General features: G+C 38.8%; 1 protein-coding gene across 1 annotated transcript in view; it reads right to left on the reverse strand.

The window, feature by feature from the left end:
- Positions 1 to 21,482, reverse strand: part of LOC122825415 (mucin-17-like) — an 80,043-nt gene that overhangs the window by 10,353 nt on the left and 48,208 nt on the right. The window contains exons 34-42 of the mRNA XM_044106832.1: positions 9,240 to 9,334; positions 8,553 to 8,597; positions 8,295 to 8,435; positions 8,002 to 8,172; positions 6,596 to 6,640; positions 6,336 to 6,485; positions 4,588 to 4,752; positions 4,463 to 4,498; positions 2,166 to 3,788 (exon numbers count right to left, since the gene is read on the reverse strand). Of these exons, the coding sequence (XP_043962767.1) occupies positions 2,166 to 3,788; positions 4,463 to 4,498; positions 4,588 to 4,752; positions 6,336 to 6,485; positions 6,596 to 6,640; positions 8,002 to 8,172; positions 8,295 to 8,435; positions 8,553 to 8,597; positions 9,240 to 9,334 (2,471 nt within the window). The remainder of the gene's footprint in view (positions 1 to 2,165; positions 3,789 to 4,462; positions 4,499 to 4,587; positions 4,753 to 6,335; positions 6,486 to 6,595; positions 6,641 to 8,001; positions 8,173 to 8,294; positions 8,436 to 8,552; positions 8,598 to 9,239; positions 9,335 to 21,482) is intronic.

Raw genomic sequence — 21,482 nt, forward strand, 5'->3', positions numbered from 1 at the left:
ATGTCTGCTAGACACACCTATTACACACATCTCAACAATAAGTGTAATAATAATGACCAAAACAAAACACGGGAAATATTAGGGTCAGCTAACTTGTTGTTGCGGGACCTAAATAGGACCCCACGAACTGACGCTGTTGTCATGGTTACCTAGAGACGGACACTACGCAGCCGCAGTGAGCTGCTATCAACCAGAGTCTTTCTAAAATGTCCACCCGATACTACACCGTCCTCAAAGTAAAACCTCTGGCAAAAATATAGTTGGTAGGGGGAAGAGGTGGGCTAAACAATCTCAGTGAAGTTTAATAGGGGCATTAAAATAAATGTGTCGGTGGCATTCAGTGACACCCAGTGGGTTTGATATCAGACAGAATGGATCAGGAGAGGAACCGCAGACCCGTCAGAACCTAAAGAACCAGACATCAGACTCTTCATCCCTCAGTCATTTCTTGAGACCAAAAAATAATATAGATTGCAATTTAAAGAACAAATCATACAAATAGATTAAAAATAAATAAATAAATATTGTGAAGAGAACATTAAAAACGTTTGTTAGGATTGTGTAGAAAAAAGGTTGATATCTTTTATAAATAGCGTTTTGTGGTCAATATTATTTTACCATTTTATTAATGTGGGTTGCCAGTTTGGATAAGGCTTCCTATCAAGCTATAAGAATGATAGAAAACATGCTAACAAAAAGCCTCAGACGGTTAGGCGGTTCTAGGCTAACAGGCTCTTTGGCTCACTTGTACAAGTTTAAGTCCGGGGGGAGGGAAGGGCGCCGGTGAGATGTTCGCATCCACCTCTAAAATATGTAGTTGCGCCCCTGGTTGTGGCTATGTATTTCAGGACATGGTATGGTAGCTAAAGACTGCATGTTTCAAATATTTATAGATCACACTTCTGAGCCTTTTTGGGAAATTCTATTTTGGGGCTTTTAAAGGGAAGCTGACCAATCACGCAAACTCATATTCAGGAAGAGCAGTGTGGTTTTAGTTTTAGGCTAGCGGTCTTGAACTGCAGTCCTCCAAGGCAAGAATCCTGCAACTTAGATGTGTGTCCATAGTGGACAGATGGAACAGTGGATCAAATCTTTACCCTTGCTAAGTTAATGATCTAAAGTAGATGCACAGCTTCAATTATTACAGCGATCAATTGATTCTCAAGAACTTTGATGGTACTTTGTGAGGTTGGTACAACATTTTTGGTCTCCAGAATTGCAATTCCCAACAACAGGTGGAAGGGGCGGAGGGAGCAGGAGATCGACAGGCAGATTGGCGCAGCATCTGCAGTGAAGCAAGCGCTGTACCGGTCTGTCGTGGTGAAGAGAGAGCTGAGCCAAAAAGCAAAGCTCTCAATTTACCGGTTGATCTACATTCCTACCCTCATCTATGGTCATAAGCTTTGGGTCATGACCGAAAAAACAAGAACGCAGATACAAGAGGCTGAAATGGGTTTTCTCCGTCGGGTGTCTGGGCTCTCCCTTAGAGATAGGGTGAGAAGCTCAGTCATCCGAGAGGGACTCAGAGTAAAGCCGCTGCTCATTCACGTCGAGAGGGGCCAGTTGAGGTGGCTCGGGCATCTGGTCAGGATGCCTCCTGGACACCTCCCTGGTGTCTCTCAGCTGGCCTGGGAACGCCTTGGGATTCCCCTGGAGAAGCTGGTGGAAGTGGCTGGGGAGTCTGGGCCTCCCTTCTGAAGCTGCTACCCCCGAGACATGACCCCAAATAAAGCGGAAGATGGATGGATGGACGGACGGACGGACGGACGGACGGACGGACGGACGGATGGACGGACGGACGGACGGACGGATGGATGGAAAATTGAAAATACATATTCCACACAGAAAGTTAAGCAGAGATTTGATTGATCCCTTCAAATCTGATAAACAAGTTAACTGGTGGAGCAAAAAAGCTGCACATTATTCTCTCATAGGTGAAAAAACTAAACCAAATAATGTAAATATTTTAAATATCTTTAAGCCAGTCATTTGTATCCGTGCGCATTAAAACAAACCACCTCTTGACACAATGTCATGAAGCCCATTTTAAGCAAAGTAGAATACTGGTATATATATATATAAAATGAATAATTATTTTTCTTTAAGATATTTGCTGCTAATGCATTTTGAAAGGACTTATGTATAGATTTATAAAAGTTCCTTACTTGATACAACTGGTGTTGTGTCCGGCTTCGTGGTTCCGGGTGTTGTTGTATCCGGCATCGTGGTTCCGGGTGTTGTTGTATCCGGCATCGTGGTTCCGGGTGTTGTTGTATCCGGCATCGTGGTTCCGAGTGTTGTTGTATCCGGCATCGTGGTTCCGGGTGTTGTTGTATCCGGCATCGTGGTTCCGGGTGTTGTTGTATCCAGCATCGTCGTTCCGGGTGTTGGTGTTTCCGGCATGGTCGTTCCGGGTGTTGGTGTTTCCGGCATGGTCGTTCCGGGTGTTGGTGTTTCCGGCATGGTCGTTCCGGGTGCTGTTGTATCCGGCATCGTGGTTCCGGGTGTTGGTGTTTCCGGCATGGTCGTTCCGGGTGTTGTTGTATCCGGCATCGTGGTTCCGGGTGTTGTTGTATTTGTCATTGTGGTTCCGGGTGTTGTTGTATCTGGCATCGTGGTTCCGGGTGTTGTTGTATTTGGCATTGTGGTTCCGGGTGTTGTTGTATTTGGCATTGTGGTTCCGGGTGTTGTTGTATTTGGCATCGTGGTTCCGGGTGTCATTGTATCTGGCATCGTGGTTCCGGGTGTTGTTGTATTTGGCATCGTTCCGGGTGTTGTCTCTGGCATCGTGGTTCCAGGTGTTGTTGTATCCGGCATTGTGGTTCCGGGTGTTGTTGTATTTGGCATCGTGGTTCCGGGTGTTGTTGTATTCGGCATCGTGGCTCCGGGTGTTGTTGTATTTGGCATCGTGGTTCCGGGTGTTGTTGTATCCGCCATTGTGATTCCGGGTGTTGTTGTATCTGGCATCGTGGTTCCGGGTGTTGTTGTATTTGGCATCGTGGTTCCGGGTGTCGTTGTATCTGGCATCGTGGTTCCGGGTGTTGTCTCTGGCATCGTGGTTCCGGGTGTTGTCTCTGGCATCGTGGTTCCGGGTGTTGTCTCTGGCATCGTGGTTCCAGGTGTTGTTGTATCTGGCATCGTGGTTCCGGGTGTTGTTGTATCCGGCATCATCGTTTCGGGCGGTGTTGTGTTCAGCATTGTCGTTCCGGGTGTTGTTGTATTCGGCATGGTGGTTCTGGGTGATGTCGTTCCAGGCGTTGTTGCATCCGGCATGGTCGTCCTGGGTGTTGGTGTTTCAGGCATCGTCGATCCGGGTGTTGTTGTATCCGGCATGGTCGTCCCGGGTGTTGTTGTATCCGGCTTGGTCGTTCCGGGTGTTGGTGTTTCCGGCATCGTCGTTCCGGGTGTTGGTGTTTCCGGCATGGTCGTCCCGGGTGTTGTTGTATCCGGCATGGTCGTTCCGGGTGTTGGTGTTTCCGGCATGGTCGTTCCAGGTGTTGTTGTATCTGGCATGGTCGTCCCGGGTGTTGGTGTTTCCGGCATGGTCGTCCCGGGTGTTGTTGTATCCGGCATGGTCGTTCCGGGTGTTGGTGTTTCCGGCATGGTCGTCCCGGGTGTTGTTGTATCCGGCATGGTCGTTCCGGGTGTTGGTGTTTCCGGCATGGTCGTCCCGGGTGTTGTTGTATCCGGCATGGTCGTTCCGGGTGTTGTTGTATCAGGCATGGTCGTTTCGGGCGGTGTTGTATTCGGCATCGTCGTTCCGGGTGTTGTATCTATTGTTGTTGCAGCTGAAGTTTGATATAAGAAATATTTTGATGTAAAATGTTTTTACTAATTTCACTTCAATAGAAATTCACAGACTATATATGCAAAAAATTGACATTCCTTGGTTGCATTTATGATGATTGGTAATGCAACAGTCAGCGCTGCATTTGGAACAAATAATGGACTGAAGTATTAACTTATTTGCTTATAACAAACAGAAGGAGTTCAGTTGAGATTCCCATTGGCAATAAAGTATATCTCAAATAATTAAGATATTTTTGGAGTCATGATTATTGCTACAAAAATAGATACATTAGATGGTTTTGCTAAATAAGCATGAAGCAATTTTTAAAGTGACCCCTCAAAAATGTTTAATACTAATACTCCCTAATTATTATTATTATTATTAGTAGTAGTAGTAGTCGTAATACTACTACTAATAATAATAGTAGTATTGAAATATATATGAAAAATATATTTTAGTTGAAAAACTTACTCTGCAAACTGCATATTTCAATATCTGTCAAAAATAATTCTTGTTGGAACATTTACACAACAAAGAATATATCAGTACTATGTTAAATTAAATTAGTAAAAATAGACAACATTTAATAAAGTTTTCAATTAGCTCCAACATACAGGTTGAAAACAGAAAAATGTTACCATATAGCACAATGAAGAGTATAGTACTTCTCACCAGTTGTTGGTGATTGTGTCGGGCAGGAACCAAGATCTGTTGAAAAAGACAGGGTTTTTTTTATCAAGTAAAACTGACCAAATAACAATTTTAAAACCAAGTAAAATAAAACTTGCCACTCCCACCTGACAGAGGCTGACAGTAAGTATTATTTGGAAGAAGTGCATTGATGCATCCACAGGTATTGCCTTGAACGTTGCTGCATTGGCCATAAGTGGAGCACATGTCACAAGGCCAGCCATACTGATCCTCACATCTGCACTGGTAGCTGGTATTGTTAGGGGAGCACACTGAAAAAGAGACAGAATGTTTATTTTAAGTTATTTAAAAAACATCATGTGTCTATCAGTGTTGCAGTACTCAAGACCAGTTTTGGTCTCAAGACCATTTTTTGATGGTCTCAGTCTTGTCTCAGACTCGACCTCATTTGGTCTCGGTCTTGTCTCAGTCTCGGGAGCTGAGGACTCGGGATTTTATTTCAAGACCAGTCAAGACCACAACTGTGGAAATATCACTAAACTTACAGCATACTGTCCAGTTTATTTGTTAACATGTTTGTTTTCACTAGATGCAAAATGCACCAATTAAAATCCAAGCAATAACGTGATGCAACAATTACATGTTTCTGAACGGCAGAAGATGTCCGTAATAGAATTGCACTGCATAAATCATAAGAAATCTGATGGTGACAGCCAATTAGCAGCATTTCGCTTTCACAGACAGTGGGGACTACGTCTAACTTTTTCCGTCACTTAGAAAAGAATCTCAAAAAAGGTAAGCTCTGTTGACGAGATGCTAGCAAAGCTAGCTGTACAGAGACACATAAGCTTTAATGATGAAATAAAGTTGTCACTCACTGCGTTGAATTATTGTGCGGAGGTGTTGACTATATGAGACAACACTGTACAAAAGTCTGCAATATAGTGATGTGACATTCAGGAACGATCCAATTCTTCTGAATGGCTCTTTATTAAGAAGATACGAAAGGAGCCTCACTGAGAGCCGTTCTTTGTTCTTATAATGGTCTGCGTACACTGCAGTAGCTATCATTATTTTATTTAATTATATACATTGATATTTATTTAGGGCTGCACAGTAGCGCAGTTGGTAGAGCTGTTGCCTTGCAGCAAGAAGGTCCTGGGTTCGATTCCCGGCCGGGGTCTTTCTGCATGGAGTTTTCATGTTCTCCCTGTGCATGGTGGGTTCTCTCCGGGTTCTCCGGCTTCCTCCCACAGTCCAAAAACATGACTGTCAGGTTAATTGTTCTCTCTAAATTCTCCCTAGGTGTGAGTGTGTGTGTGTGCATGGTAGTGTGTCCTGTATGTCTCTGTGTTGCCCTGAGACAGACTGGTGACCACAAGAAAGAAAGAGCAGGCAGAGCATGAGTATTGCTCTTTGATTGTTTTTGTAATGGCAGACATTACAACATTGTGTTGCCTGGCTTCATGTAGTGGGGGAGAGGGTGAGAACAGTCATGGTGAGCGCCTTATGCTTGGTTACTTCTTGCCTATTGCTCTTTGGTCAGTGTTCATAGTTGAGCATTGTTTACCGTCAGGTCATTGCCTCAATTGCTGTGTTTAAAAGTGCAGACAGTGGCGGTTTCTGACATGAATGATATAGGCAAATGCCCAGGGCGTTATCTTTTTAGATAAGCAGAACTAAGAGTTTGTTCTGCTTTTAATATTAGTTAAATTTATTTCATCTCTAAGAATTTAATATGTAGGTGGTTTTATGGAAATGTGAAACTTTCAAATCAATTGATAATATTTCACATTTTATTGTGTCATGTAGCACAAGGCGCTGGTTTTGTTCTTGGGTTAGGTGGTCTTGACTACAACACTGGTGTCTACATTGTTAAAGTTACAGTTATTACCTGTAGAGATGTTAATATCAGAGATCAGTAGACGGCTACTGAAGCTGATAGAGGAGGTGATGTTTCTCAGCTCTTCTACAGCTCTAACGTCAGTGGTTTTCAGCTCAAAGGAAAGCAGGTATTGACGGATCTCTGGTGAGGTTGTGTCAGCTGAAAATAATCATAATGTACAGAATTTACACTGCAATAAATGCACGGCCTATTTGTCAAACTTACATGGTCTTGTGGGTTAACCTCACACAGTACGATTTAAGACTTACTTGCTGGTATCACCGTCGTTGATGTTCGAGGGCATGCTGTAAAGTCTGAAAAAATAAAAAGAGACAGAAATCAACATATTATCAAAAGTTAAAGTTATCCCGAATATATTATGAGTTGTTTTTTGTACAGTGGCAAAGTAACATCTAGATTTCCATCTATGCACTATTGTGCTCACATTCCAAAACTGCACCCTGGAGTTGAATTGGATTTTAAAATATTTCAGATATATTTCCAAACTCAAAAAGTTTTTTAAAAGATTCCAAAAAATAACAAATAGGAGGCAAAATGTATATTTCATCCTGTTTCTTTTTTTCTAATCAGGTACACTTTTATCTGTTCGAGTACAAAGTGTCCTGTCTAGGGTGATCTCACATTCAAGCCGAAAGCAAATAGCTGTCATGCATTTTTCACAACAGCAGATGGCAGGGTTTTTACTGTTATTGTGTGGTGGTAAACCAGCTGAAAATAAAACCACGGATGCTTAGAAACTGCTACAAATATACTTAACTTTGTCAAAAACTGTCACATTTATAATCAATATATGATCATCAGTTTTTCATTTACACATTTGAAACCAAACCAATATGTTTTTAAAGAAGAAAATGAGAACAGATTAATATCCAATCATTTATTTTTGAGAAAGAGCAAGTTTGAAGTTAGAAGTGTTCAAATCAGATTTAGGAAAAATTCAAATGCATTAAAGAAGCTAAAGTTTCAATAAGTTTGATGGTACTAAACAGCCAAGAAGTCTATGAGTGGCTAAACCATCAGACAGACCAAGCTTCAAGGTTTGTCACTATAGTTAATACAACCTGCTAGTTTTCCATCTGGCTTTGAAGGAACTTGTTTAATTAGTTGAGGCCTGTCCTTTTATCCTACAAGCATTTGTATTATCCAATAGTATTGCAAAACTTTAATAGCAGGTGGTGTAGTTAATAGATGTATGAACTTATCTAATCGTCAATATAAGAGATACTGATGCAGAAATGTAGTTTCATTTGGCATTAAGTTACTGTTACCTAAAGAACTGAAAGTGCTCATTTGCTAAAAAAAATTTTAAATGACGATAAAGAATGGTATTTAGGAAGAATTCAAATGCATTAAAGAAGCTAAAGTTTCAATAAGTTTGATGGTACTAAACAGCCAAGCAGTCTATGAGTGGCTAAACCATCAGACAGACCAAGCTTCAAGGAAAGGTGCTGTCAACAGTCAGGATCCAAGAACTTTATTTCTTCAAATATTTAAAGATTAGACTTTCGTCACTGGTGATAAATGTGTAAAAATTATCTCTTTGTAATTACTTTCATGCAAGTCTGACCATTTGTTTCTTGATTCACAGACATTACATTATACAGAAAGATTTACCCCAAAATGTCAACCCAACAAACTTTCCAGATGAACTCACTGTATTGATCCTCAGCCTGGCAGTACCGTCCATCAACAGGAATGCCACTGATGCATCCACATGTGTCACCAGTGATGTTGTCACATGATCCATATGTTACACACTGGTCACATGGCCAACGATATTGATTCTTACATCTGCACTGGTAATTGCCACTGATTGGAGAGCAGACTGTAGACAAAACAAAGGAAATATTTAATCAGTTTCAGAACATGGAGCAGTTTGTTTTTTTGAAATTGGTTCAAATGTCTCTGTTAAAGCCTCAGAAACCAATGAAAACTGTTTAGTCCAACCTGTACTAATGTTAACATTAGAGATTTGTAAGTTCCTGTTGATGCTGATGGTGTTGTTGATGTTCCTCAGCTTTTCTACAACTGTAACATCTGTGGAGTTCAGCTCAATGGAAAGTAGGTACTGATGGAAGACTGGTGGACCTGAAGAGGCACAAATGAAAGAAGAAATGGAGAACAAACAGGATGATTACTAATGTAACACTTTCAGATATGTAATGTTGAATGAATGATCAACATGAAAAATGCTTTCAGTCTTACTTATTGTTTGTGGAGTTGTTGTGGTGATTGGACATGCAGTAAAGTCTGTAAAGATGAAAACAGAAAAGGAGTAAGTGCTTGACACAAATCATTCTCTGACATTCCTGAAGAAAATGGTTTTGCTCTCACTCTCAGTTTGCTCCAATAGATCAAGGACTCCATACAATAACCTGAGTTTCAATGTTCCAACTTATGAATATTTATTGAAAAGCACCCAATGTCAGAATGGCATCTAAAAAGTCAAACGTAGCTGACCCAACTCATTGCCAAAATCCAATATGGCTGTCACACATAACGACTGCAAAAATTGCAGTAATGTGTTTTGGCACATCATTATTTGTCTGCCATAAAGAATGGTATTTAGGAAGAATTCAAATGCATTAAAGAAGCTAAAGTTTCAATAAGTTTGATGGTACTAAACAGCCAAGCAGTCTATGAGTGGCTAAACCATCAGACACAGACCAAGCTTCAAGGAAAGGTGCTGTCAACAGTCAGGATCCAAGAACTTTATTTCTTCAAACATTTAAAGATTAGACTTTCGTCACTGGTGATAAATGTGTAAAAAAGATCTCTTTGTAATTACTTTCATGCAAGTCTGACCATTTGTTTCTTGATTCACAGACATTACATTATACAGAAAGATTTACCCTAAAATGTCAACCCAACAAACTCTCCAGAAAAACTCACTGTATTGATCCTCAGCCTGGCAGTACCGTCCATCAACAGGAATGCCACTGATGCATCCACATGTGTCACCAGTGATGTTGTCACATGATCCATATGTTACACAGTATTCTTACATCTGCACTGTACTGGATTGCCACTGCAGACTGTAGACAAAACAAAGGAAATATTTCATCAGTTTCAGAACATGGAGCAGATTGTTTTTTTGAAATTGGTTCAAATGTCTCTGTTAAAGCCTCAGAAACCAATGAAAACTGTTTAGCCCTACCTGTACTAATGTTAACATTAGAGATTTGTAAGTTCCTGTTGATGCTGATGGTGTTGTTGATGTTCCTCAGCTTTTCTACAACTGTAACATCTGTGGAGTTCAGCTCAATGGAAAGCAGGTACTGATGGAAGACTGGTGGACCTGAAGGGGCACAAATGAAAGAAGAAATGGAGAACAAACAGGATGATTACCAATGTAACCCCTTCAAATATGTACTGTTGAGTGACTGATCAACATGAAACATGCTTTCAGTCTTACTTATTGTTTGTGGAGTTGTTGTGGTGATTGGACATGCAGTAAAGTCTGTAAAGATGAAGACAGAAAAGGAGTAAGTGCTTGACACAAATCATTCTCTGACATTCCTGAGGAAAATGGTTTTGCTCTCACTCTCAGTTTGCTCCAATAGATCAAGGACTCCATACAATAACCTGAGTTTCAATGTTCCAAGTTATGAATATTTATTGAAAAGCACCCAATGTCAGAATGGCATCTAAAAAGTCACACGTAGCTGACCCAACTCATTGCCAAAATCCAATATGGCTGTCACACAAAACAACTGCAAAAATTGTGGTTATGTGTTTTGGCACATCATTATTTGTCTGCCATTAAATAAGTCAAAGACATACACATAACTCTGCAAATTAATTGTACAATCAGAAAGAAAACACTGCCATTAATTTAATTGCTTCTTCTAGTTAGTTTGTCACTATAGTTAATACAACCTGCTAGTTTTCCATCTGGCTTTGAAGGAACTTGTTTAATTAGTTGAGGCCTGTCCTTTTATCCTACAAGCATTTGTATTATCCAATAGTATTGCAAAACTTTAATAGCAGGTGGTGTAGTTAATAGATGTATGAACTTATCTAATCGTCAATATAAGAGATACTGATGCAGAAATGTAGTTTCATTTGGCATTAAGTTACTGTTACCTAAAGAACTGAAAGTGCTCATTTGCTAAAAAAAATTTTAAATGACGATAAAGAATGGTATTTAGGAAGAATTCAAATGCATTAAAGAAGCTAAAGTTTCAATAAGTTTGATGGTACTAAACAGCCAAGCAGTCTATGAGTGGCTAAACCATCAGACCAATCTTCAAGGAAAGGTGCTGTCAACAGTCAGGATCCAAGAACTTTATTTCTTCAAATATTTAAAGATTAGACTTTCGTCACTGGTGATAAATGTGTAAAAATTATCTCTTTGTAATTTCTTTCATGCAAGTCTGACCATTTGTTTCTGGATTCACAGACATTACATTATACAGAAAGATTTACCCCAAAATGTCAACCCAACAAACTTTCCAGATGAACTCACTGTATTGATCCTCAGCCTGACAGTACCGTCCATCAACAGGAATGCCACTGATGCATCCACATGTGTCACCAGTGATGTTGTCACATGATCCATATGTTACACACTGGTCACATGGCCAACGATATTGATTCTTACATCTGCACTGGTAATTGCCACTGATTGGAGAGCAGACTGTAGACAAAACAAAGGAAATATTTAATCAGTTTCAGAACATGGAGCAGTTTGTTTTTTTGAAATTGGTTCAAATGTCTCTGTTAAAGCCTCAGAAACCAATGAAAACTGTTTAGTCCAACCTGTAGTAATGTTAACATTAGAGATTTGTAAGTTCCTGTTGATGCTGATGGTGTTGTTGATGTTCCTCAGCTTTTCTACAACTGTAACATCTGTGGAGTTCAGCTCAATGGAAAGCAGGTACTGATGGAAGACTGGTGGACCTGAAGAGGCACAAATGAAAGAAGAAATGGAGAACAAACAGGATGATTACTAATGTAACACTTTCAGATATGTAATGTTGAATGAATGATCAACATGAAAAATGCTTTCAGTCTTACTTATTGTTTGTGGAGTTGTTGTGGTGATTGGACATGCAGTAAAATCTGTAAAGATGAAAACAGAAAAGGAGTAAGTGCTTGACACAAATCCATTCTCTGACATTCCTGAAGAAAATGATTTTGCTCTCACTCTCAGTTTGCTCCAATAGATCAAGGACTCCATACAATAACCTGAGTTTCGATGTTCCAAGTTATGAATATTTATTGAAAAGCACCCAATGTCAGAATGGCATCTAAAAAGTCAAACGTAGCTGACCCAACTCATTGCCAAAATCCAATATGGCTGTCACACATAACGACTGCAAAAATTGCAGTAATGTGTTTTGGCACATCATTATTTGTCTGCCATAAAGAATGGTATTTAGGAAGAATTCAAATGCATTAAAGAAGCTAAAGTTTCAATAAGTTTGATGGTACTAAACAGCCAAGCAGTCTATGAGTGGCTAAACCATCAGACACAGACCAAGCTTCAAGGAAAGGTGCTGTCAACAGTCAGGATCCAAGAACTTTATTTCTTCAAACATTTAAAGATTAGACTGGTGATAAATGTGTAAAAAAGATCTCTTTGTAATTACTTTCATGCAAGTCTGACCATTTGTTTCTTGATTCACAGACATTACATTATACAGAAAGATTTACCCTAAAATGTCAACCCAACAAACTCTCCAGAAAAACTCACTGTATTGATCCTCAGCCTGGCAGTACCGTCCATCAACAGGAATGCCACTGATGCATCCACATGTGTCACCAGTGATGTTGTCACATGATCCATATGTTACACACTGGTCACATGGCCAACGATATTGATTCTTACATCTGCACTGGTAATTGCCACTGATTGGAGAGCAGACTGTAGACAAAACAAAGGAAATATTTCATCAGTTTCAGAACATGGAGCAGATTGTTTTTTTGAAATTGGTTCAAATGTCTCTGTTAAAGCCTCAGAAACCAATGAAAACTGTTTAGCCCTACCTGTACTAATGTTAACATTAGAGATTTGTAAGTTCCTGTTGATGCTGATGGTGTTGTTGATGTTCCTCAGCTTTTCTACAACTGTAACATCTGTGGAGTTCAGCTCAATGGAAAGCAGGTACTGATGGAAGACTGGTGGACCTGAAGGGGCACAAATGAAAGAAGAAATGGAGAACAAACAGGATGATTACCAATGTAACCCCTTCAAATATGTACTGTTGAGTGACTGATCAACATGAAACATGCTTTCAGTCTTACTTATTGTTTGTGGAGTTGTTGTGGTGATTGGACATGCAGTAAAGTCTGTAAAGATGAAGACAGAAAAGGAGTAAGTGCTTGACACAAATCATTCTCTGACATTCCTGAGGAAAATGGTTTTGCTCTCACTCTCAGTTTGCTCCAATAGATCAAGGACTCCATACAATAACCTGAGTTTCAATGTTCCAAGTTATGAATATTTATTGAAAAGCACCCAATGTCAGAATGGCATCTAAAAAGTCACACGTAGCTGACCCAACTCATTGCCAAAATCCAATATGGCTGTCACACATAACGACTGCAAAAATTGCAGTAATGTGTTTTGGCACATCATTATTTGTCTGCCATTAAATAAGTCAAAGACATACACATAACTCTGCAAATTAATTGTACAATCAGAAAGAAAACACTGCCATTAATTTAATTGCTTCTTCTAGTTAGTTTGTCACTATAGTTAATACAACCTGCTAGTTTTCCATCTGGCTTTGAAGGAACTTGTTTAATTAGTTGAGGCCTGTCCTTTTATCCTACAAGCATTTGTATTATCCAATAGTATTGCAAAACTTTAATAGCAGGTGGTGTAGTTAATAGATGTATGAACTTATCTAATCGTCAATATAAGAGATACTGATGCAGAAATGTAGTTTCATTTGGCATTAAGTTACTGTTACCTAAAGAACTGAAAGTGCTCATTTGCTAAAAAAAATTTTAAATGACGATAAAGAATGGTATTTAGGAAGAATTCAAATGCATTAAAGAAGCTAAAGTTTCAATAAGTTTGATGGTACTAAACAGCCAAGCAGTCTATGAGTGGCTAAACCATCAGACAGACCAAGCTTCAAGGAAAGGTGCTGTCAACAGTCAGGATCCAAGAACTTTATTTCTTCAAACATTTAAAGATTAGACGTTCGTCACTGGTGATAAATGTGTCAAAAAAGATCTCTGTGTAATTACTTTCATGCAAGTCTGACCATTTGTTTCTTGATTCACAGACATTACATTATACAGAAAGATTTACCCTAAAATGTCAACCCAACAAACTCTCCAGATAAACTCACTGTATTGATCCTCAGCCTGGCAGTACCGTCCATCAACAGGAATGCCACTGATGCATCCACATGTGTCACCAGTGATGTTGTCACATGATCCATATGTTACACACTGGTCACATGGCCAACGATATTGATTCTTACATCTGCACTGGTAATTGCCACTGATTGGAGAGCAGACTGTAGACAAAACAAAGGAAATATTTCATCAGTTTCAGAACATGGAGCAGTTTGTTTTTTTGAAATTGGTTCAAATGTCTCTGTTAAAGCCTCAGAAACCAATGAAAACTGTTTAGCCCTACCTGTAGTAATGTTAACATTAGAGATTTGTAAGTTCCTGTTGATGCTGATGGTGTTGTTGATGTTCCTCAGCTTTTCTACAACTGTAACATCTGTGGAGTTCAGCTCAATGGAAAGCAGGTACTGATGGAAGACTGGTGGACCTGAAGAGGCACAAATGAAAGAAGAAATGGAGAACAAACAGGATGATTACTAATGTAACACTTTCAGATATGTAATGTTGAATGAATGATCAACATGAAAAATGCTTTCAGTCTTACTTATTGTTTGTGGAGTTGTTGTGGTGATTGGACATGCAGTAAAATCTGTAAAGATGAAAACAGAAAAGGAGTAAGTGCTTGACACAAATCATTCTCTGACATTCCTGAGGAAAATGGTTTTGCTCTCACTCTCAGTTTGCTCCAATAGATCAAGGACTCCATACAATAACCTGAGTTTCAATGTTCCAACTTATGAATATTTATTGAAAAGCACCCAATGTCAGAATGGCATCTAAAAAGTCACACGTAGCTGACCCAACTCATTGCCAAAATCCAATATGGCTGTCACACATAACGACTGCAAAAATTGCAGTAATGTGTTTTGGCACATCATTATTTGTCTGCCATAAAGAATGGTATTTAGGAAGAATTCAAATGCATTAAAGAAGCTAAAGTTTCAATAAGTTTGATGGTACTAAACAGCCAAGCAGTCTATGAGTGGCTAAACCATCAGACACAGACCAAGCTTCAAGGAAAGGTGCTGTCAACAGTCAGGATCCAAGAACTTTATTTCTTCAAACATTTAAAGATTAGACTTTCGTCACTGGTGATAAATGTGTCAAAAAGATCTCTTTGTAATTACTTTCATGCAAGTCTGACCATTTGTTTCTTGATTCACAGACATTACATTATACAGAAAGATTTACCCTAAAATGTCAACCCAACAAACTCTCCAGAAAAACTCACTGTATTGATCCTCAGCCTGGCAGTACCGTCCATCAACAGGAATGCCACTGATGCATCCACATGTGTCACCAGTGATGTTGTCACATGATCCATATGTTACACACTGGTCACATGGCCAACGATATTGATTCTTACATCTGCACTGGTAATTGCCACTGATTGGAGAGCAGACTGCAGACCAAACACAGGAAATATTTCATCAGTTTCAGAACATGGAGCAGTTTGTTTTTTTGAAATTGGTTCAAATGTCTCTGTTAAAGCCTCAGAAACCAAGGAAAACTGTTTAGCCCTACCTGTACTAATGTTAACATTAGAGATTTGTAAGTTCCTGTTGATGCTGATGGTGTTGTTGATGTTCCTCAGCTTTTCTACAACTGTAACATCTGTGGAGTTCAGCTCAATGGAAAGCAGGTACTGATGGAAGACTGGTGGACCTGAAGGGGCACAAATGAAAGAAGAAATGGAGAACAAACAGGATGATTACCAATGTAACCCCTTCAAATATGTACTGTTGAGTGACTGATCAACATGAAACATGCTTTCATGATTACCAATGTAACCCCTTCAAATATGTACTGTTGAAAGTGAATGATCAACATGAAACATGCTTTGACAGTCATTACTTATTCCTGAGGAAAATGGTTTTGTGAGTTGTTGTGGTGATTGGACATCAGTAAATGTCTGTAAAGATGAAGACAGAAAATGGAGTAAGTGCTTGACACAAATCCATTCTCTACATCAACTGAGGAAAATGATGTTTTGCTCTCAGTTCAGTTTGTCAATAGACATACAAACTCCAAATTAATTGTACAATAACCTGCCATTAATTTAATTGTTCTTCTAGTTAGTTTGAATATTTATTAAAAGCACCCAATGTCAGAATGGCATCTAAAAAATTAGTCACACAAGCATTTGTATTATCCAACTCATTGCAAAATCCAATATGGCTGTCAATATACAACGACTGCAAAATTGCAGTAATGTGTTTTGGCACATCATTATTTTAAATGCCGATAAAGAATGGTATTTAGGAAGAATTCAAATTCATTAAAGAAGCTAAAGTTTCAATAAGTTTGATGGTACTAAACAGCCAAGCAGTCTATGAGTGGCTAAACCATCAGACAGACCAAGCTTCAAGGAAAGGTGCTGTCAACAGTCAGGATCCAAGAACTTTATTTCTTCAAATATTTAAAGATTAGACTTTCGTCACTGGTGATAAATGTGTAAAAATTATCTCTTTGTAATTTCTTTCATGCAAGTCTGACCATTTGTTTCTGGATTCACAGACATTACATTATACACTGAAAGATTTACACTAAAATGTCAACCCAACAAACGCTCCAGATAAACTCACTGTATTGATCCTCAGCCTGGCAGTACCGTCCATCAACAGGAATGCCACTGATGCATCCACATGTGTCACCAGTGATGTTGTCACATGATCCATATGTTACACACTGGTCACATGGCCAACGATATTGATTCTTACATCTGCACTGGTAATTGCCACTGATTGGAGAGCAGACTGTAGACAAAACAAAGGAAATATTTAATCAGTTTCAGAACATGGAGCAGTTTGTTTTTTTGAAATTGGTTCAAATGTCTCTGTTAAAGCCTCAGAAACCAAGGAAAACTGTTTAGCCCTACCTGTACTAATGTTAACATTAGAGATTTGTAAGTTCCTGTTGATGCTGATGGTGTTGTTGATGTTCCTCAGCTTTTCTACAACTGTAACATCTGTGGAGTTCAGCTCAATGGAAAGCAGGTACTGATGGAAGACTGGTGGACCTGAAGAGGCACAAATGAAAGAAGAAATGGAGAACAAACAGGATGATTACCAATGTAACCCCTTCAAATATGTACTGTTGAGTGACTGATCAACATGAAACATGCTTTCAGTCTTACTTATTGTTTGTGGAGTTGTTGTGGTGATTGGACATGCAGTAAAGTCTGTAAAGATGAAGACAGAAAAGGAGTAAGTGCTTGACACAAATCATTCTCTGACATTCCTGAGGAAAATGGTTTTGCTCTCACTCTCAGTTTGCTCCAATAGATCAAGGACTCCATACAATAACCTGAGTTTCAATGTTCCAACTTATGAATATTTATTGAAAAGCACCCAATGTCAGAATGGCATCTAAAAAGTCACACGTAGCTGACCCAATTCATTGCCAAAATCCAATATGGCTACCACACAAAACAACTGCAAAAATTGTGGTTATGTGTTTTGGCACATCATTATTTGTCTGCCATTAAATAAGTCAAAGACATACACATAACTCTGCAAATTAATTGTACAATCAGAAAGAAAACACTGCCATTAATTTAATTGCTTCTTCTAGTTAGTTTGTCACTATAGTTAATACAACCTGCTAGTTTTCCATCTGGCTTTGAAGGAACTTGTTTAATTAGTTGAGGCCTGTCCTTTTATCCTACAAGCATTTGTATTATCCAATAGTATTGCAAAACTTTAATAGCAGGTGGTGTAGTTAATAGATGTATGAACTTATCTAATCGTCAATATAAGAGATACTGATGCAGAAATGTAGTTTCATTTGGCATTAAGTTACTGTTACCTAAAGAACTGAAAGTGCTCATTTGCTAAAAAAAATTTAAAATGACGATAAAGAATGGTATTTAGGAAGAATTCAAATGCATTAAAGAGGCTAACGTTTCAATAAGTTTGATGGTACTAAACAGCCAAGCAGTCTATGAGTGGCTAAACCATCAGACACAGACCAAGCTTCAAGGAAAGGTGCTGTCAACAGTCAGGATCCAAGAACTTTATTTCTTCAAATATTTAAAGATTAGACTTTCGTCACTGGTGATAAATGTGTAAAAGTGATCTCTTTGTAATTACCTTCATGCAAGTCTGACCATTTGTTTATTGATTTACGGACATTACATGATACAGAAAGATTTACCCTAAAATGTCAACCCAACAAACTCTCCAGATAAACTCACTGTATTGATCCTCAGCCTGACAGTACTGTCCATCAACAGGAATGCCACTGATGCATCCACATGTGTCACCAGTGATGTTGTCACATGATCCATATGTTACACACTGGTCACATGGCCAACGATATTGATTCTTACATCTGCACTGGTAATTGCCACTGATTGGAGAGCAGACTGTAGACAAAACAAAGGAAATATTTCATCAGTTTCAGAACATGGAGCAGATTGTTTTATTGAAATTGGTTCAAATGTCTCTGTTAAAGCCTCAGAAACCAATGAAAACTGTTTAGCCCTACCTGTAGTAATGTTAACATTAGAGATTTGTAAGTTCCTGTTGATGCTGATGGTGTTGTTGATGTTCCTCAGCTTTTCTACAACTGTAACATCTGTGGAGTTCAGCTCAATGGAAAGCAGGTACTGATGGAAGACTGGTGGACCTGAAGAGGCACAAATGAAAGAAGAAATGGAGAACAAAAAGGATGATTACCAATGTAACCCCTTCAAATATGTACTGTTGAGTGAATGATCAACATGAAACATGCTTTCAGTCTTACTTATAGTTTGTGGAGTTGTTGTGGTGATTGGACATGCAGTAAAGTCTGTAAAGATGAAAACAGAAAAGGAGTAAGTGCTTGACACAAATCCATTCTCTGACATTCCTGAGGAAAATGGTTTTGCTCTCACTCTCAGTTTGCTCCAATAGATCAAGGACTCCATACAATAACCTGAGTTTCAATGTTCCAAGTTATGAATATTTATTGAAAAGCACCCAATGTCAGAATGGCATCTAAAAAGTCACACGTAGCTGACCCAACTCATTGCCAAAATCCAATATGGCTGTCACACATAACGACTGCAAAAATTGCAGTAATGTGTTTTGGCACATCATTATTTGTCTGCCATAAAGAATGGTATTTAGGAAGAATTCAAATGCATTAAAGAGGCTAAAGTTTCAATAAGTTTGATGGTACTAAACAGCCAAGCAGTCTATGAGTGGCTAAACCATCAGACACAGACCAAGCTTCAAGGAAAGGTGCTGTCAACAGTCAGGATCCAAGAACTTTATTTCTTCAAACATTTAAAGATTAGACTTTCGTCACTGGTGATAAATGTGTAAAAATGATCTCTTTGTAATTACTTTCATGCAAGTCTGACCATTTGTTTCTTGATTCACAGACATTACATTATACAGAAAGATTTACCCTAAAATGTCAACCCAACAAACTCTCCAGATAAACTCACTGTATTGATCCTCAGCCTGGCAGTACCGTCCATCAACAGGAATGCCACTGATGCATCCACATGTGTCACCAGTGATGTTGTCACATGATCCATATGTTACACACTGGTCACATGGCCAACGATATTGATTCTTACATCTGCACTGGTAATTGCCACTGATTGGAGAGCAGACTGTAGACAAAACAAAGGAAATATTTCATCAGTTTCAGAACATGGAGCAGATTGTTTTTTTGAAATTGGTTCAAATGTCTCTGTTAAAGCCTCAGAAACCAATGAAAACTGTTTAGCCCTACCTGTACTAATGTTAACATTAGAGATTCGTAAGTTCCTGTTGATGCTGATGGTGTTGTTGATGTTCCTCAGCTTTTCTACAACTGTAACATCTGTGGAGTTCAGCTCAATGGAAAGCAGGTACTGATGGAAGACTGGTGGACCTGAAGAGGCACAAATGAAAGAAGAAATGGAGAACAAACAGGATGATTACCAATGTAACCCCTTCAAATATGTACTGTTGAGTGACTGATCAACATGAACCATGCTTTCAGTCTTACTTATTGTTTGTGGAGTTGTTGTGGTGATTGGACATGCAGTAAAGTCTGTAAAGATGAAGACAGAAAAGGAGTAAGTGCTTGACACAAATCATTCTCTGACATTCCTGAGGAAAATGGTTTTGCTCTCACTCTCAGTTTGCTCCAATAGATCAAGGACTCCATACAATAACCTGAGTTTCAATGTTCCAAGTTATGAATATTTATTGAAAAGCACCCAATGTCAGAATGGCATCTAAAAAGTCACACGTAGCTGACCCAACTCATTGCCAAAATCCAATATGGCTACCACACAAAACAACTGCAAAAATTGCAGTAATGTGTTTTGGCACATCATTATTTGTCTGCCATTAAATAAGTCAAAGACATACACATAACTCTGCAAATTAATTGTACAATCAGAAAGAAAACACTGCCATTAATTTAATTGCTTCTTCTAGTTAGTTTGTCACTATAGTTAATACAACCTGCTAGTTTTCCATCTGGCTTTGAAGGAACTTGTTTAATTAGTTGAGGCCTGTCCTTTTATCCTACAAGCATTTGTATTATCCAATAGTATTGCAAAACTTTAATAGCAGGTGGTGTAGTTAATAGATGTATGAACTTATCTAATCGTCAATATAAGAGATACTGATGCAGAAATGTAGTTTCATTTGGCATTAAGTTACTGTTACCTAAAGAACTGAAAGTGCTCATTTGCTAAAAAAAAATTAAAATGACGATAAAGAATGGTATTTAGGAAGAATTCAAATGCATTAAAGAGGCTAAAGTTTCAATAAGTTTGATGGTACTAAACAGCCAAGCAGTCTATGAGTGGCTAAACCATCAGACAGACCAAGCTTCAAGGAAAGGTGCTGTCAACAGTCAGGATCCAAGAACTTTATTTCTTCAAATATTTAAAGATTAGACTTTCGTCACTGGTGATAAATGTGTAAAAAAGATCTCTTTGTAATTACTTTCATGCAAGTCTGACCATTTGTTTATTGATTTACGGACATTACATGATACTGAAAGATTTACCCTAAAATGTCAACCCAACAAACTTTCCAGATAAACTCACTGTATTGATCCTCAGCCTGGCAGTACTGTCCATCAACAGGAATGCCACTGATGCATCCACATGTGTCACCAGTGATGTTGTCACATGATCCATATGCTACACACTGGTCACATGGCCAACGATACTGATCCTCACATTTGCACTGGTAATCGCCACTCATTGGAGAGCAGACTGCAGACAAAACAAAGGAAATATTTCATCAGTTTCAGAACATTCAGCAGTTTGTTTTATTGAAATTGGTTCAAATGTCTCTGTTAAAGCCTCAGAAACCAATAAAAACTGTTTAGTCCAACCTGTAGTAATGTTAACATTAGAGATTTGTAAGTTCCTGTTGATGCTGATGGTGTTGTTGATGTTCCTCAGCTTTTCTACAACTGTAACATCTGTGGAGTTCAGCTCAATGGAAAGCAGGTACTGATGGAAGACTGGTGGACCTGAAGAGGCACAAATGAAAGAAGAAATGGAGAACAAAAAGGATGATTACCAATGTAACCCCTTCAAATATGTACTGTTGAGTGAATGATCAACATGAAACATGCTTTCAGTCTTACTTATAGTTTGTGGAGTTGTTGTGGTGATTGGACATGCAGTAAAGTCTGTAAAGATGAAGACAGAAGTAAGTGCTTGACACAAATCCATTCTCTGACATTCCTGAAAATGGTTTTGCTCTCTCACTCTCAGTTTGCTCCAATAGATCAAGGACTCCATACAATAACCTGAGTTTCAATGTTCCAACTTATGAATATTTATTGAAAAGCACCCAATGTCAGAATGGCATC

Source organism: Gambusia affinis, linkage group LG22 (genome assembly GCF_019740435.1).
Source record: "Gambusia affinis linkage group LG22, SWU_Gaff_1.0, whole genome shotgun sequence".
Lineage (NCBI taxonomy): Eukaryota > Metazoa > Chordata > Actinopteri > Cyprinodontiformes > Poeciliidae > Gambusia > Gambusia affinis.